Source organism: Anopheles gambiae, chromosome 2 (assembly GCF_943734735.2).
Source record: "Anopheles gambiae chromosome 2, idAnoGambNW_F1_1, whole genome shotgun sequence".
Classification (NCBI taxonomy): Eukaryota; Metazoa; Arthropoda; class Insecta; order Diptera; family Culicidae; genus Anopheles; species Anopheles gambiae.
In genome coordinates, this window is record NC_064601.1 from 114,630,629 (window position 1) to 114,646,077 (window position 15,449).

General features: G+C 44.3%; 1 protein-coding gene across 38 annotated transcripts in view; it reads left to right on the forward strand.

Moving 5' to 3' along the window:
* Nucleotides 1–15,449, forward strand: part of LOC1269835 (glucose transporter type 1) — a 172,006-nt gene that overhangs the window by 143,414 nt on the left and 13,143 nt on the right. For 26 of the 38 annotated variants that reach the window (XR_009764505.1, XR_009764504.1, XR_009764506.1 and 23 more), the window contains 3 exons: nucleotides 8,153–8,377; nucleotides 8,601–8,740; nucleotides 10,316–10,342. Coding sequence is in view for 34 of the 38 variants with exons in the window: in XM_061640627.1 (XP_061496611.1) it covers nucleotides 8,153–8,377; nucleotides 8,601–8,740; nucleotides 10,316–10,342 (392 nt within the window). In the remaining 4 variants the exon portion in view is untranslated. Of the gene's footprint in view, nucleotides 1–8,152; nucleotides 8,378–8,600; nucleotides 8,741–10,315; nucleotides 10,343–14,885; nucleotides 15,190–15,449 lie in introns of those variants that run through there. The other 12 variants (XM_061640656.1, XM_061640660.1, XM_061640662.1 and 9 more) reach the window with 5 other exon arrangements.

The following is a 15,449-nucleotide window of genomic DNA, read 5'->3' on the forward strand; positions in this document are numbered from 1 at the left end:
TTCGAAAACTGACGGCCACTTGGGCGCGTATGTGTGTGTGTTTGTGTGTGGGAGGAGCGTGCAGCGAAGGTGCAGGAGAGACAGCTGCGGTTTTAATGCCAATGGTGGATGCACTCGGCTGGAATGCCGACCGGGATTTTCGCATTCCAGCGCGCATTGTTGGCAGCAGACGTGCGATGATGGACACAGCGATAGGCTTGAAATGAGGCTATTTAAATGAAGGGGTGGGGAGGAGGGCATTCCAGAGGAGATGGAGGCCACAAAGGGACGGTTAATTGCAATCGTTTTTAGTGGGCAAAATGCAACGATTTGCTGATGCTTGTTTGTTACTATATTGACGCAGTGAAAGCTCTCATGACATAATCCATGTCAGTTTCCTTGTGTGTTTATTAAAAATCTCGTTTAGAATTATTATACACTTCTGATGGAAGAGATTTATACTACTTTAAGAACCATATTCATAGGATATTTAATCATAAAATCAATTTTAAATCGTTTTATGACCGTAAACATGTATTTTTTATACGTTTTTACTAATTATTGTAGACTCAATTGCTTCTCTTTACACTTAAGTGTTGAACAAATTGCTTTGCTTTAAAATATTGTAGTAGTTTTAGCTCCTCTTTTCTTTTCTCTTTTTTACTAACTCTTTTCTGCTTGTTTTTTTTACTGATCGTGTTTAATCTTATTCGCTTATCACTTACTGCACCTACTGCATGCCTTTAACCAGCAATAGAAAACCTCCGAAAGAAATAGAAAGCCACCATTTCCCTCGTGGCTTTAGCAACATGTTTCAACCCGTCTAAAAATTTGCTCCTCTCTCTCTTCCCAGTTCCCTGCTTACTAAAAGACCCCCCCCCCCCCATTTCCCCCCAATTTACAGTAAATATTTGTACATCAAATTATTTGTTAAATAAACGAATCATTTGCGCGAACCGGAGCAGCAACCTGCTGCTGACGTCAGCAATCGTCGCCGCCGTCGTGCGCGCGTGTAAATCATCGGAGCTGTGTGTGGTGGCGCGTCGTTGCGCGCCCATATGCAAACACACCAACAAGCCAGCCAGCAAACATCTCAAGTTTCACTTCCGTTCCGTTCGCATGTGTGTGTGTGTGTTGCACAAGGGAAAACTCAACCGACTGGAAAGCGAAAAGCGATAGTGCGGCGCCCGTTTCTGTGTGCAAATCCACGCGCCTTGCTGTGGATGCTTTCAGATGGAAATGTGGAAAGGTTAAGTGTGTGTCACTTTCAAACACGCCGTTCTCTCGTGGATAGCTGTCCCCACGTGTGTGTGTGTGTGTGTGAATGTTGTTTTCTTGGTTGCTTTCCTCGTTAAATTTAGCAAAACCCGTTGCAACCGAATTGCTTTTGCTGCCCCTACACCCAACAGGGCCCAACGCAAGGTTGAGTAGAAGGTTCGGAATAGAAGCGATCCATACAATAACAATCTACCTTTCAAGCATAAAGTATGGTTTCTTCCCATATGCATACAAGCGTGGCACACAAGGCACAAAGATGGAATACCCCAGTTTGTCGCCCCCGCTGGTGGGAATGTGGAATTAACGAGCCGTTTTTTTACCCCCGATATAGAGAGCGCACAGAAATGAAAGGGCAGCCACACCCGAGATTTACCTTTGCTTCTTTCCCCCATCTACCTACCTGCCTATGGTAGGTATATTTTTATCAGCAATAATGCAAAAAAACACACACACACGTGCTCACATATAATTGAAAGAAAAAAAACGCACCCGAAGGCAAACTTCTTCAAGTGTTGCTTGCCCCGTCGCAGCACTTAGAGTGTGAAGTGAGCGAAAAGAAAAGTGCGCCATGTGTGTGTGTGTGTTCAGGTATTTGCGCAGTCCTGTGATTGTTACCAAGCACACACACACACACACACGAGGGACACACAGGGAACGGAACAAAGTGAAACCTTTCAGAAAGATGGCAGAGCTTCCTCGATGGAGACGCATGGTCGTTTGCTTAATGGAAGCTTTCAGATGGAGACGCATGGTCGTGTTCGTGTACAGGATATGACAAACACACACACACACACACACACTCACACAGGTAGATGGAACCGCTCTAATGTAGGAAAGGTGGACGAAAAACAAGCAAACACAGCCACCCTAGAATGATAGAAGTTCCTGTACAGAGGGCAAATTGCATCCAACAAAAAACTCCCCCAACAAGAAACAAAAGGTGGTAAAAGCACGATAACCGTTTTTCGGGTCGTTATTATTATTTTTGGTTTTTCCTCTGTCGCTCACTTTCTCATTGCTCGAGCTGCACGAGCGTTTGGAGCGTGGGACATGAAAATAAACATATTTCCCGTCCATTTCCCTCAGCTCGCCCACACATGTGTGCCGCTTTCAGTGAAGCTGCTGTGTGTGTGAGAGAGCTTTTTTGTATGTCCTGCTAAGGATAAGACGAGTGCCAACGTTGAAGCATCGCAAAAGAAAGATAGGCATCAAGGGCTAAGCATAAAGTAGTCTTCACGGTTGAACAGAGACAGCGCGGTAAACAGTTACTTTGGGGAATTGAGTAGGCAATTGCCCCATGGCGGCGCTCTCGGGGTAATATGTCGCCTGATTTTGTCAGCCAACTTCCCCTCCCCCTCCTCTTCCTCGCTCCCCATGGCTGCGAAGGACGCCCGGTGTTTTTTGGCGTTTGCGTAGGCCGGAAGCGCTTGGGACGTCGTAGCTTTCAAAATAAACAGAAAATATTACTTTTATAATTTTATCACGCAAACGGCGCAGGAAAGAGGAGAGCGCGTGAGAGCACGCAAAGGGGAAAGTTGGTGTATATATACCTATATATATGAAAAGACTGGTAGCAAACCGTGGTGTTTGTGCAATGCTTGTGTTGTGTAATCTTGCGAGAAAAGGTATTCTTGCTCGCAAGGAGAGCATTTTTGTTCGCATTTTTTTTCGGTCATTCTGGAAGTTTCCTTCTTTATGCAAAAAGCAAAATATTGTACCGGAAATGGTATGCTAAATATTGAAATGTAAACGATGGTGGCGGTATTATTCCATCGCTCTTTGTAGAACAATTTTCTCTGCCGACCAAGAGTGCCAAGAGCAGTTGGTATCATAATTCAGATAATATTTTCATAAATCTCGAGAAGAAAATTGCAACCTAAGAGCGATGCGAAAGCACAGAAGACCTAGACCTGAACCTACATCTTCGGTGAAACAATTTTGCAATCGGCTTAGATCATCGGTATAGGTGGTTATTATTTACCCAGGAACCAGAAGAATCCTTCCGGTCAGCAAAATGCAACGTTTCCCCGGCGTAAGGAAATAAATACACTGACCCTTTTTTTTTTTGCCCGGCATGGCATGGGAAACACCATCTTTCCCGTGTGCCAGAACAGTAAAAACCGTTTCTCGCTTGCCGCTTGTCGACTGGCGACCCGGTCACCCGGTTGGTTCACACAGATTTAAGTAAACACCCCTTAATCAAATCCTATCGTGAAAGAATTTCTAGTTTCATATTTTATGAGATTTGCCTGCAAAAGGGAGCCCCACACCGACGGGCTTTATTTATTTGGACAATCTTTTTGTCATATTACCTGGTGTGCTGGCTGGTGGCCCAGTTTCGTCCCGGACTCTGCTGCTCTAGCGAAGCGTTTTTGCCACAGCACATCCCAATTTTGCATCCTGAGCACGTATCAAACGCAGCGAACGTGCAATGCAGAAGAATAAAGTGTGTGTGTGTGTGTTCCTCCAGCTCTCAGGTGACCCAGGATATGATGCTGGGCTAGGGCTATCTGTGTCATTTATTTTGCACACGTATGTGTCTGCGTGTATGTGTGTGTGGGTACGTTCTATCTGGTCTTATTGTTTTCACTTTTTTGATAGTGGAAACGTGTAGTAACCCTACCAGAACGCACCCTACCATCAGTGGAGGATTTCATATCTGGCATATTATCTTCCCTTTTCCTTTTTTGTAGTATGAAAAAACTAGCAGCATTTGGAAAATTTATATCACTGCTATTACCATTCGACACAGTATCATGGCAACTGTGATCAGAAGAAAAAAAAACACACACACACACACGAACGGTTCCCATCGCTTGACAAAGCTCTTCAGCTCTCGTAAACACACCACCATGCGCTTCCGTCAGAAAGTGAACAACCAGGCGTCTCCATGCGTACTTAAGCTCCATATCTGTTTTTGATTGTACCGTAAGCAAAAGCAGCTTTGCCGCATTGTATTAAAATATCGAAAGTAAGCCCGTTTCGATGGCTACCGAATTGAAATGTATCGAAAAAAAAAACAACAAGAAATGGTTCGTTCATTTAACCGTCTTGCCCCTGTAGCTTGTAGGACGTACGGGAGTACTTCTCGATTTTAAAGGCTTTTAACCTTCCCCCCACCCACCAAAAACCACCATAACACAAGATACAAAAAAACTCAACTTCCTCACAAAAAAAAATAACGAAAAGACAGTCACCCATGTGTCCTTCCTATTCGATTCGCTATCTCATTCCAACATATTAACCCTTTGGGGTCCGGCTCTACGACACCTTTAAAAACACACACCCACACACACACTAACTGCTTTTTGGGCGTCTTTTTTAATGTTTTGTTTTGCTTTTACTCACCCGTGTTTTACTTCATTTACCTCATCACTAGACCACACTCGACACACTCACCAGCCAGCCAGTGCCATCCCAAGCTGGGGTGAGAAAGTGGCCAAACCAAATTACACGCGCGGATGCAACGCAAAAACACCGTTGATTTTGTTTTTTTTTTCACTCTCCTCCTTTTGCGCTCACGATCACCGCTCGTCGAACAATTGAAACAGTGTTGCAGTGCAAAAGTGCGTTGTTTGGTGCAAGGTGAACGCTTGTTTCGCGAGCACACCAGATACTGTATAGAGGAGGTGTAACACCACTTGAGCGCACTGACCTTTATGTTTTGTAGCATTTTTTTTTTTAATTCGAACGAAACAAGCAGACAGGAATACATTTTTACTACAGTCAAGTCATTCGGGCTGATTGAAGTACTTTTTGAGGACCTTTTACATACAAGTACGGTAGCTATCGACTTTAACCATTTTGTGTGGAGAGCGTTCAGTTTAATTATCGATTTTTTGTGGCACAGAACAAGGAATGGTCATTGTCGAATCGAACTGTAACATTTTTATCAACTCTGATGTGCGTATACACGTGATTAAAATGAGTTTCTTTTACTTCCTGTAAAGTTCTTCCCACCGAAAGTGTAAAGCAGATATCTTTAACTCACTCCTCCGTGTGATTTTATTGAAGGAAAATCCTTCTTCATGCATTATGCAGCATTTTTACAACCCTTTTCAACCGTTATGCGCTATCTTTATTGATTGCTGTTGATGTTTTACTTCATAACAATCTGCTGACCATTCGACCTTTCATGAGCCCTGCCCTTTCTCTCCCCCTGCCATCCGGTCGGAACGGTTCGTTCCCCCTCAAAAACATCCCGCCTTTAGGAACCTCAATACTAATTGAATTTCGTACCATTCACCAGTAATCAAAACCCTTCGGTGCAATCTCGGTAATTCGAAACCATCACCACCGACCACCGACCACCCGACCTTACGCACAATGTGGTGGTGGTCACGTGTTATTGATTTTGCGTGCCCTCAAATTAACTTCATTATTGACGTTTGATGTTTTCCCTCTCTCTCTCTCTCTCTCTCTCTTGCTCCCTTTCCCCCCGCACGCCATCCGATTCGAATTGAGCCCAAGTTTTCGAAACCTTCATTACTACCATTGTGTAAATTGTGAACAATCAATACGCTCGAATTAACCGGCCGATTGTTGCAAAGAACGTGAACAACAAACAAGCAAACTGAATTGGTCGGGGGAAGGATGAAATTTCGGGTGATAAAAAAACAGGTCAAACGGCATGATGCAGAGCGGGATGAGAGAAGCATGGCTTTGACCTGAGTGCACCATTTAATGAACACCAATTTGCAGTTGTATGTGCGAGATTTTGAAATTTCCCTTTTCTTTCTTTTTGTTTGGAGGCGGAAAATTGGGCAAGTCTCAGCAAATTGGGTCCGATTTCATGCTTCTATAATGAAATTAAGCCATTATGTTTTCATCGATACAATTATCGATTATGCTGAGCGTTCGGTGCTTCTTAACGGGAGGGATGATTTATCTGATGGTCGATAATTGATTATGTTCTAACATTGAGCCGCTTGAACAACTCTTGAAACTGTTTGAAATTGAAAATTAATATTGAAATGATTTCAATTTGTCCGTAGTTCTTCTTGCAAGACAGTTGTACGGTAATGGTTTTATGTGGCAAAGCAACACAGGCATCCACTAATACTTGTCTGCTTTCACATCAAAAGGGAAACCTTAGCTCGCCTACTTGCTGTGCTTTTTCCCGGCAGTATTTCTCCATCAGAACATAACAACAACAATCCGCCTCCATACACATCCGCCTGTCACTCATAATAGCCATCTTGGATGATGTACACAAACACACACAGAAGCTGCCCATCACAACTCATGCTCCCTGTCATGTATTTCACAGAACGTGGCTGTGGCTTATCAGAACAAAAATACAGCGCCCGCCCGCCCCAAAGCACATGAATAAATAAATCCTGCCTCTTAAGGGTTCAACGCATATTGCTCCACTCCTGCTCCTTCACTGCCATTTTCCCGTTTCGACCGAAAAAAAAGAACAACTCAACATACACGCACACACTTTCAATACTACACCACGCCGCAATACAGGGTGCCTCCCGTTTTGCTCTCGGTGCTGTTGGACGGTGCGCGCGAGACAAAGCTGTGAGACACCCGGTTTTATACTTCACCCGTGCTATGAACAAAACAAACAAAGTCAAGCCATGGCTGATCGCGATGAGTTACAGGCAGTAACGCCTCTACCTTCTCTTCCCCCTACCTCCACTCCACCCCCCCCCCCCCTCTCGTTTTATGCCAATTTTATTACTTCCATATTTTTTGTATCCTTCTTATCTCGTATAACGTAATACTTTCCTTTCAAGAGAAGACCCGTGCAGGCAGCACTACGTAGCGTGCGGTAATGCGTTACGCGTTACGCAGAAACACCTCTCCATCAACACTAGCACTACACCCACAAACACTTATCGAAAGTGAACAAGCGAACAGAGCTGAACGCACTGTGTTGATACAATTTCCGTGCTAAACTCTTATTTCTTTGTGTTGTTTTTTATTCGAAACTGCGAGTTAGTGCGTCCTTAGTTTGTGGTATTTTCATTGGTGCATCGCGTTGGACGTACTACACTTATACTACTACTACTAATACTAGTGCTAATACACCGCTAACCGTACCGTTGCTACAATTACTAACTGAAGGGATGTGTTAGTAACTGGTAATAATCCACACAGCCTCTCTTACTACTCACAATTTGTATTCGCTAGACCAGCAAGTACTACTACCTCTACTACTATTAATAACATATTATGCTACTAGTTGAAGAGAGCCAGCCAGCGTCTCTCACCAAAGCTGCTGCTCCTGCCCCACTCGGTGACTGCCCCAACGAGGTGACCGAGCGCGTAATCTGCTCTTGCTCGACTGTTTCTTTTGTTTTGATTTCGATGTTTAGTTTCGTCCTTTCTTCGGTTTACGTATCTGTTGTTAGTACCTGTGTTGAGTTTCAGTTTTGTAAAAGCCCTCGCTTTCGACAATGATTCCCCCCTCTCCCTCTCTCTCTTCCTCTTGTGTTTGCTCCCATGTTTCTTACTGGTGTTTCCACTAAAGAATCGTTCTAGGTAACAGGGCGTTATCGATTTCTAGGATAGAGTACTTTCAGTTTTCCACCTTCACTCAGCAGTCGACTATTTTGTTCCTTGAAGTCAATGAATCGTTTTACCGACACTCAGAACATCTAAAAAAAAACAAATACACCCCTCCTCTTCCTTACTACTTGTCTTCACAACTTCCGGAAAATACGAACTCCAATTTCCTTTGTACCGCGTCCCAATATCGACTATCGACTTTCTTAATTAAGCTACCCGACCTGTGAACTACCCGAAACGATCAGGACACGTGACAGCACCGTCACATGACAGAACACACACACACAAACACATACACACCAATACACACACACACGCTACACACCGAAAAGCCTTTTAAATACGGGAACCCAAAGTTGTTACACGCATAGTTTAGGAGTTTTTTGGTTATGTGCAGGAAATGATCGACTGGATGTCCTACCTGTCGGTAGTGTCAACGCTGGCCTTCGTCGTGTTTTTCGCCGTCGGACCGGGCTCGATACCGTGGATGATTACTGCCGAGCTGTTCTCCCAAGGGCCGCGACCGAGCGCGATGGCGATCGCGGTGCTCGTGAACTGGATGGCGAACTTCGTTGTTGGAATTGGTTTCCCAAGTTTAAAGGTAAGTGTTGAGCAAATAATACGAAGAAGAATTCATTAAATAACCCAAAAAAAGGAAGCAATTGTTACAATTGCATAGCTATAGGCGTTTTAGTACAAAGACTGCCTCCTACGCCTAAATGTAGGCAATCTTATTTGCAATTCGGTGTAGCAACGGAATCATGTGTACAAAAATGAGACGATCCACGTTGTTAATTACTTGTTGTTACGCCCTCTATTTTCAGACTGCCTTGGAAAATTATACATTCCTACCGTTTAGTGTATTTTTAGCAATATTTTGGATATTTACATATAAAAAGGTTCCTGAGACCAAAAACAAAACGTTCGAAGAAATTTTAGCTCTGTTTAGGCACGGAAACGGAAGGTAAGACCATTTCATTTTGCATGCCCCAAAAAAAACACCTGCCTTCCCTCTTCAACAAAAAAAACAACAAAGAAGAAGTAGAAAAACTCTCGTTTTTCGCTCACTCCTACTATCTACTGCCGCTTTCTCAAACACACCGCACACCACCAACTTGAACACCATTCCACACTGAAGATGCAAACACTAACGTCACTAACAACAGTTACAACACAGAAGAGCGTCGTTACAACAGCCCAACATCGGTAACGCAAAAACACCGAGAGCGATCCAGCGATGGAAAGCTACCGAACCCGGTTTCGAGATGGGTCGGTTCTTTGCTAGCACGAACCCCTGTTTGTGCTGTTGAACCTTTTCTCGGGTAAAAGTGGGATGGGTTTGCTCGAGCGTGTTTCAAAACGAGCGTTTGATGCCTTGTTTTAGCGATGCAACAGCAAAATTGGACCTTCGCTGTGTCTATTTCGGACCCCATTTCAATGAAACTAATATCCCCGAACCAACACCGCCAAATATGCTACATTCTACCTACATCATCATACTTCCCTCATTTTTCCCCTAAAAATGGCATTCCAAATTGTGATCATTCAAGCTGCAAACTTCGAGCGATACTTCTTTCACTTGTGTGGAGGGACAATTTACCAAGCTTTACCACACGCCTCGGGATGTGTGTGTGAGTGCTTGAAGCGTTGCACAAAACTTTCACAACCCAAAAGCCCCCAAAGAATGGCCAATAATATAGCTAAAGGTGGGGGAAAATGCTTCCGGGATGGTGCAAAGCTCCAACAGCACTGCTCCCAACGCAAATTGCACTCGGAATTTCGAAACTCCCGGGGCACTCCCAGTTTGTTGGTGCTTTAACGGACACTTCCCTCCCAGTAAAGAAGTTCCTCTTTCTACCTCGCTCTCTGTTCCTTCTATTTCCTTTTTTTTGTTTAAGAATGCGCTGTGTAAGAATGATTCTCGTATCGATGAAAATCACTTCTCAGAATCAGTGCACAATGGAAACCGTGTTTCAATGGGTTCCTCCGTTCCCTTAAGTGCTCGGCGTGAAGAGCGCCATTATGGTTGATTATGGTTGATTTGTTATGCACTCCGGGCTTCACTCTATAATTAGACCGGTCCGGACTGAGCGTGAAAGTATCGGCGCGACAAGTTCTGCATTTAATCTTCGTTCGTTTAAGCAAACGCAAGAATGAACGCACGCGAGAAGGAAAAGAGAACCGTGTTATTGAGACTTTCTTCATGATTGCAGTTTTTCTTCATACTTTTTGTTCGGTTGTTAGTTTAGTTTTGACCTTTTTGTTTTTCCTTTGTAGTGATTTAATTGTGAGAAATTTAATATCAAACTCTCATTCTCTTCCCCGATCTTCACACAAACCGTGCTCTTTCTCTGTTTTCTTACAAACGATTGGAACAAAATACCAACCCTTATTAATATAAAACTGTTTCCCCATGTCTGTCTGCACAACAACCAACCAACCAACCACCACCACCACCACCTTACACCAATCTCTAACCATCCATCCACAACAGAAGCAGAATATCAACAACTTTACTTTTCCCCTCCCTAATTTATAGACACCTTCGCGATAGTAGACTCTACGGGTAAGTGCAGTTTGTGCGCGCAGTGCAGTGCAAATAACAAGTATTCGCTCGCTCGCTCGCCCGCGATCGCTGTTGCACGACATCGCCGTCAACAGATATGGCCGGCTCACCATTACCACCCTTCCCCCGTCGCTCCTAATCATATGCAAACCACTCGTCCACACCAGCGCCCCCACACGAAACTCTTCCCCTCTCTTTTTTCCTGATCGTTCATGCGCGAGAGTAACAAACAAAAAAACAACCAAAACATACCGTAAAATGTCAGTTCCGTTTTGACCGTTTTCAATCGCCCTTTTTTCACCTTTTTGCTCACAAAACAACACCACGACACCTTAGATTTGCGCGTTCGTCACCTTTTTGCTGTTGCGTATACTTATCGTTTGAACGATAAAGCCTTTTTTCTGCCTAAAGACACAGGTTCGGGGAGAAGAAACCCATCCACGTACGATGCACCGAACCTCTCTGCTCTGCTTTTCACCTGGGTTGCTTTAAAGGATTGTTTTGTTTCAATTTCTTTTCTTCCTTTTTGAGCGTTGTTTTCTGTGTAACTTGTTATTGCTTCTCAAAAAGCCAAGTAGACACAAGCAAGCAAGCAAGTAAGAAGTGAAACAAATGACTACCTCACTTTTGGGTTGCTTCTTTTTCGGTTCCTATCCCTTATTACTGCATGAATTGGTACAAACTTTGCCCGGGATCCCGTTCCGCAACGCCGTGAGTACTACTTCCGGGTAGAGGGGCGGGACGAAAAAAAGTAGTTAAAACAAAAACAACAAAAAGGGCAGAAAGCGACGAACCTCGTCACCTTCTTTCCAGCCCACAAAACTACTCGAACGAAGTCAACATTTAATTAAACAGCAACAGACAGAAAATCCCGCGAGGTGAACTTTTACATTTCATAGTTTTCACTCTTCTTTTAACGTCCATCTTAAGCGCTCTCGTGATCCAATTCTGCAAAAAAGTCGCCGCAAAACCCCAACACTGACCGGAGCCTTTTTCGCTGTTCTTTTCCACAGTTTCCATTTGTTTTGTTTTCACCCACCACCACTCCTTCCCGTTTCTTTGCAACTTTCGCGTGCTAATTAACGAAACCGCGCGCATCGAATCGAGCGAGAAAATCGATCGTTACAATAATTACACCTTCGTGCGCAACGTTCCAATCACTTTGGCAATGAAACGTGAAGCGTCATTTCCTTTTTTTGCACGATGGTAATTAAATTCGGAACAAAATCCGGCTCTGTGGGTGTGTATTTTTGGGGGAAAAAGGAAGGAACAAAAGCTTTCCATTCGTTCGTTCGCTTTCACTTCTGTCGTTCGTTCGTTTGCGGTGTGTTTATTTTTGTGCAAATGCGAGTGCTACAAGCACCGAGCAATGTGATGCTCTTACTGCACCGCCTCTACCAACATCCCTTTTTTTTGGAGAGTGAGGATGTGGTCAAACCGGACTGCTGCTTCCGGGACAGCACAAACAAACAGCACACACACACACACACGTGTAATGTTCGTATCTTCACGAAACACTGCCGAGTGACGCACAATCGAAGCAAACAACCTCTCTCCAGCAAACAGAGCGAGGGAAAGATAAACGTGTTGTTACGCACCATCACCACCACCAAGCACCATTCACCACCACCACCAGCAACCACGGGCACCACAAATCACGAAAAATGTAAAACCAGCGGTTAAAATACGGTTAAAACGAATTAAACCGGACGCGACATCAGGAAAAGAGTGCGATCTTACTATCTCATGTGCGTGTATGGGCTTGTGTGTGCGTGTGCAATTGGGGTGAGTGTGTGTGTGTAAAACGGGGGCGGAGGATGCTCCGATAGCGCAATATTATCAGATTATTATAATTGCTGCCCTTCCTCTCTTTGATGATTGTTCTCGATTCGCGGCGACACGTTCGTCCGGAGGATCGGCAACAGTCAAACAGTGAAAAAACAAACAAGAAACTCCATATCACCACATCACAACACACTTCCATCCCATCCGCCAGGCAAAGGGCGCGTGTATGAATTTGTAACAGTTTACAGCTAGTAAGGGAAGAAGATGATTATTAACCAAAAACCGTTTGGATGGATTCAAACGCATTTGTTCTAAACGCCGGGGGCAAAATGAACGCAGATTAGTGTGTTTTCGTTTGTTTTTTTTTATAGATAAAGCTTTCAAACAATCACGCATGAAGCTTGAGAGAATGATTGCACATAGAAGTGAAATGGATATACAGTTAATTTGTAATATAAAGTAGTTTTACATTACAATTTAAGATATCAAAGGACAGTGCTGCTGTAAAATTTCGTTCTAAAAACCCATCTGTAATTTGAGCCCCTAAATGTATGCAATTAGCAATGCAAACAAATGCTTGTTCTACTAGTGCTAGATCTTTTCACTTTTTCCTCGTTTTCATCAAACAAAATGTTTAAAAAACTAGAGCTTACAGAAATTTATTTTCATTTTCAAATGCCTTTCAAGCTTTACTCTAAACACTGTAACGCTCCCAAATTTGCTGCCTTAGCTTTCAATCACCAGTAAGAGCTGCTACCACCCATACTGCCGCATTTTGCACCGCGTTTATTCCATGATTGACGAATTCACTTGCCACCAAACCCAGCTCTCTCAGTAAATGGTGCCAAAACAAATCATGCCCATGACCACCGCTTACGCTACTTAGCAAACGTACGCGAATTTCGCAAATAATAACAGCTTGCCTGCCTCAAAAATGGAATTATGTCGTTTTCCGGCAACCGTCACAACAATCTCTTACGTACGTATTCGGGATGGCCCAATGCGATGTTGCCGGCCCCATGCCAATGGAAACATTTGTTGAAATAGGCGCAAAAAGTAGCAAACGGCGCCCATTAATTGGAATGGCCGTTCGCGCGCTACGCAAACATTATGAATTATTCAAACCGATTTCACAACAGCAGCGACCCACCGAACGCACCGAAGGCAAAAATCAATCAATGGAACCAAGATGGACGCATTTTACAAACAGTGAGATCACAGCGACACTGTGAAAATTGCGCGCCCGATGCTCATTGATTGCTGAAAACCGTCCAATCTGCTTAGCATTTCCAGCTACTTCCCCCCGCACGGGGCGGGGTTTCCTTCCAGTCAGGAACTGCCGGAAAAGCCCACCAATGAATGCGTTGGAAGCTTGATTTTGACTTTTTGAGCAACATTTGGCCCATCTCTTTAGTCGGCAACAATTTCAGATCAAAACGATAGCGCTCGACCCCGATTGCGCCACCGTGCAGGAACCCGGTACCAGATTCTTCAAAGAAAAGGCCCTCCGGTTGTAGAGCAATCAGCTTCCGTGAATGGGGGGGAAGGGGGTGGAAAACGGGTCACTTGTTCCGCCCCCTGGGTGTCCATTCGCTTTTCGGCACCCGTCCCGCTCTTTTACTGGTCCGCCTTTTTGGCTTTGTCGACGGAAATCCGGCGTTTCTAATTACTCCTAAATCAATTAATCATCCTTTAATGGAGCGAAAAGCCTTACGGCTTTTGATAAAGGCAAAGCCCGGTGACGGGGCCCAACTGACCGACCGACCGACCGGCTTCGCCCAGGGAGGGGTCCAACGATGCCAAACTTTGTCGTTTTCGGCCGGGACCGAGTTGTCGCCTTTCTTTTCGCTCCTGCTCGAGTTTGGCGCCCGAGTGTGATTAGAGGGGGGAAGGGGTGGGAGAGGGGCTCAAGGTGGGAGACAGATAAATAATATTTCTTGCCCTCCTCCACCACTGCTGCAAGATTTGGCCCTCTGGCGGGCCCGGTAATGATGATGTCAGGGCTTTCGCTCTAATGAATAATCCAATCTTCTTAACTCGCCGCCGTGTCTCTCTGTGTTTGTGTCTGTATGTTCAATCCAAACGCACTGCCGGGATGAAGATGAAAGAAGGAAGAAGAAAAGTCCCCTGCTGGGTGTCACTTTTTTCCCGCCGTGGATAGCTTCAAAAAGAGCTTCCATTTTGTACGCCCCCCGGCCCTATTTTAAAAAAGGTACTCGTTTGGCTCGTTTTGCCATTCTACTCCTTCAAGAGGCCTTTCCTTTGTGATAATTAAATTTGTAGACTCTTCACTGGTCCCCCAAAATCTCCCACCCCCACAAGAGCTCTCCAAACTCCGAGCTGGCTTGGGTGACCGCTTTTGAAAGCGATACTTGTACTTTGTTCAACAGCAATTTTTGTCATTTTGAGCGGAAAATCGCTGTCAGCACAGGGAGGAATGTGGGCGAATCATTGACGAGTGGGCTGCTGCTGGCCAGTTTTATCCGTTTCCGGATGGATGAAATTAATTTCGTATCGGCTCGCATCGAGCACCCTGAATATTCGCTTTCGACTCCGTTTAAAAGCTCCCTTTTCTTCTAATCCACGCAACCCACTCCACTCCCGTCGGTTCGTCAGCTTGGGAAGGCCCGATTAACCACTCGATCATCAACCCCCTTGGCTTCACAACTAATCTCCCCCTTCTCGGTCGCTTTAAAACACACGCACACACAATCAAGCAAGGCTCCTTTTACGACGGTTCGGTTTTGTTATTTTGCAGCGAGAGCGATCCCCAAACCGAGCACAACTCAATCAGCTCCGATTCGGTTCAGCTGCAGCAGTCGGCTGTGTCCCCTGTGTCCGGCAAACGAGATCCAGCTGATGGTCCGCACAAATAGAGAGCTCAAGCCGCCGAGTTCGCAGTTTTCGGTTAAGTTTGGTATTGTTTTGGTTAAGATTCAATTTTTTGTTCTCCCCTCTGTGAGTATTTTTAGTTTTAACTTTCGTTTCATTGTGTTATCGCTTTATTTGTGTAGCCCTGCGTTTACTTAAAGATACGAAAATAAAGGCATTACAGTTGAAAATATCGTACCGATGCGCTTACTTGCGAAAAAGCAAATGATAAGTGTAAAATTGCATAACTTTAGGCGAACTTCTTAAAGATTTGCCTAAAAGTATGCAATCAGCGTCACTTTAGCGTCAATTAAGCAGCTAATTTGATCATAAAAAAAGGTGGCTTAATAACATGAAAGAAAATTAATGAAATAATATAAAAAAGTATTTCAATTTCAACATTTTACGGTAAAATCTTTAATAAAAAAGCAAAGTTAAACGCATTCAATCT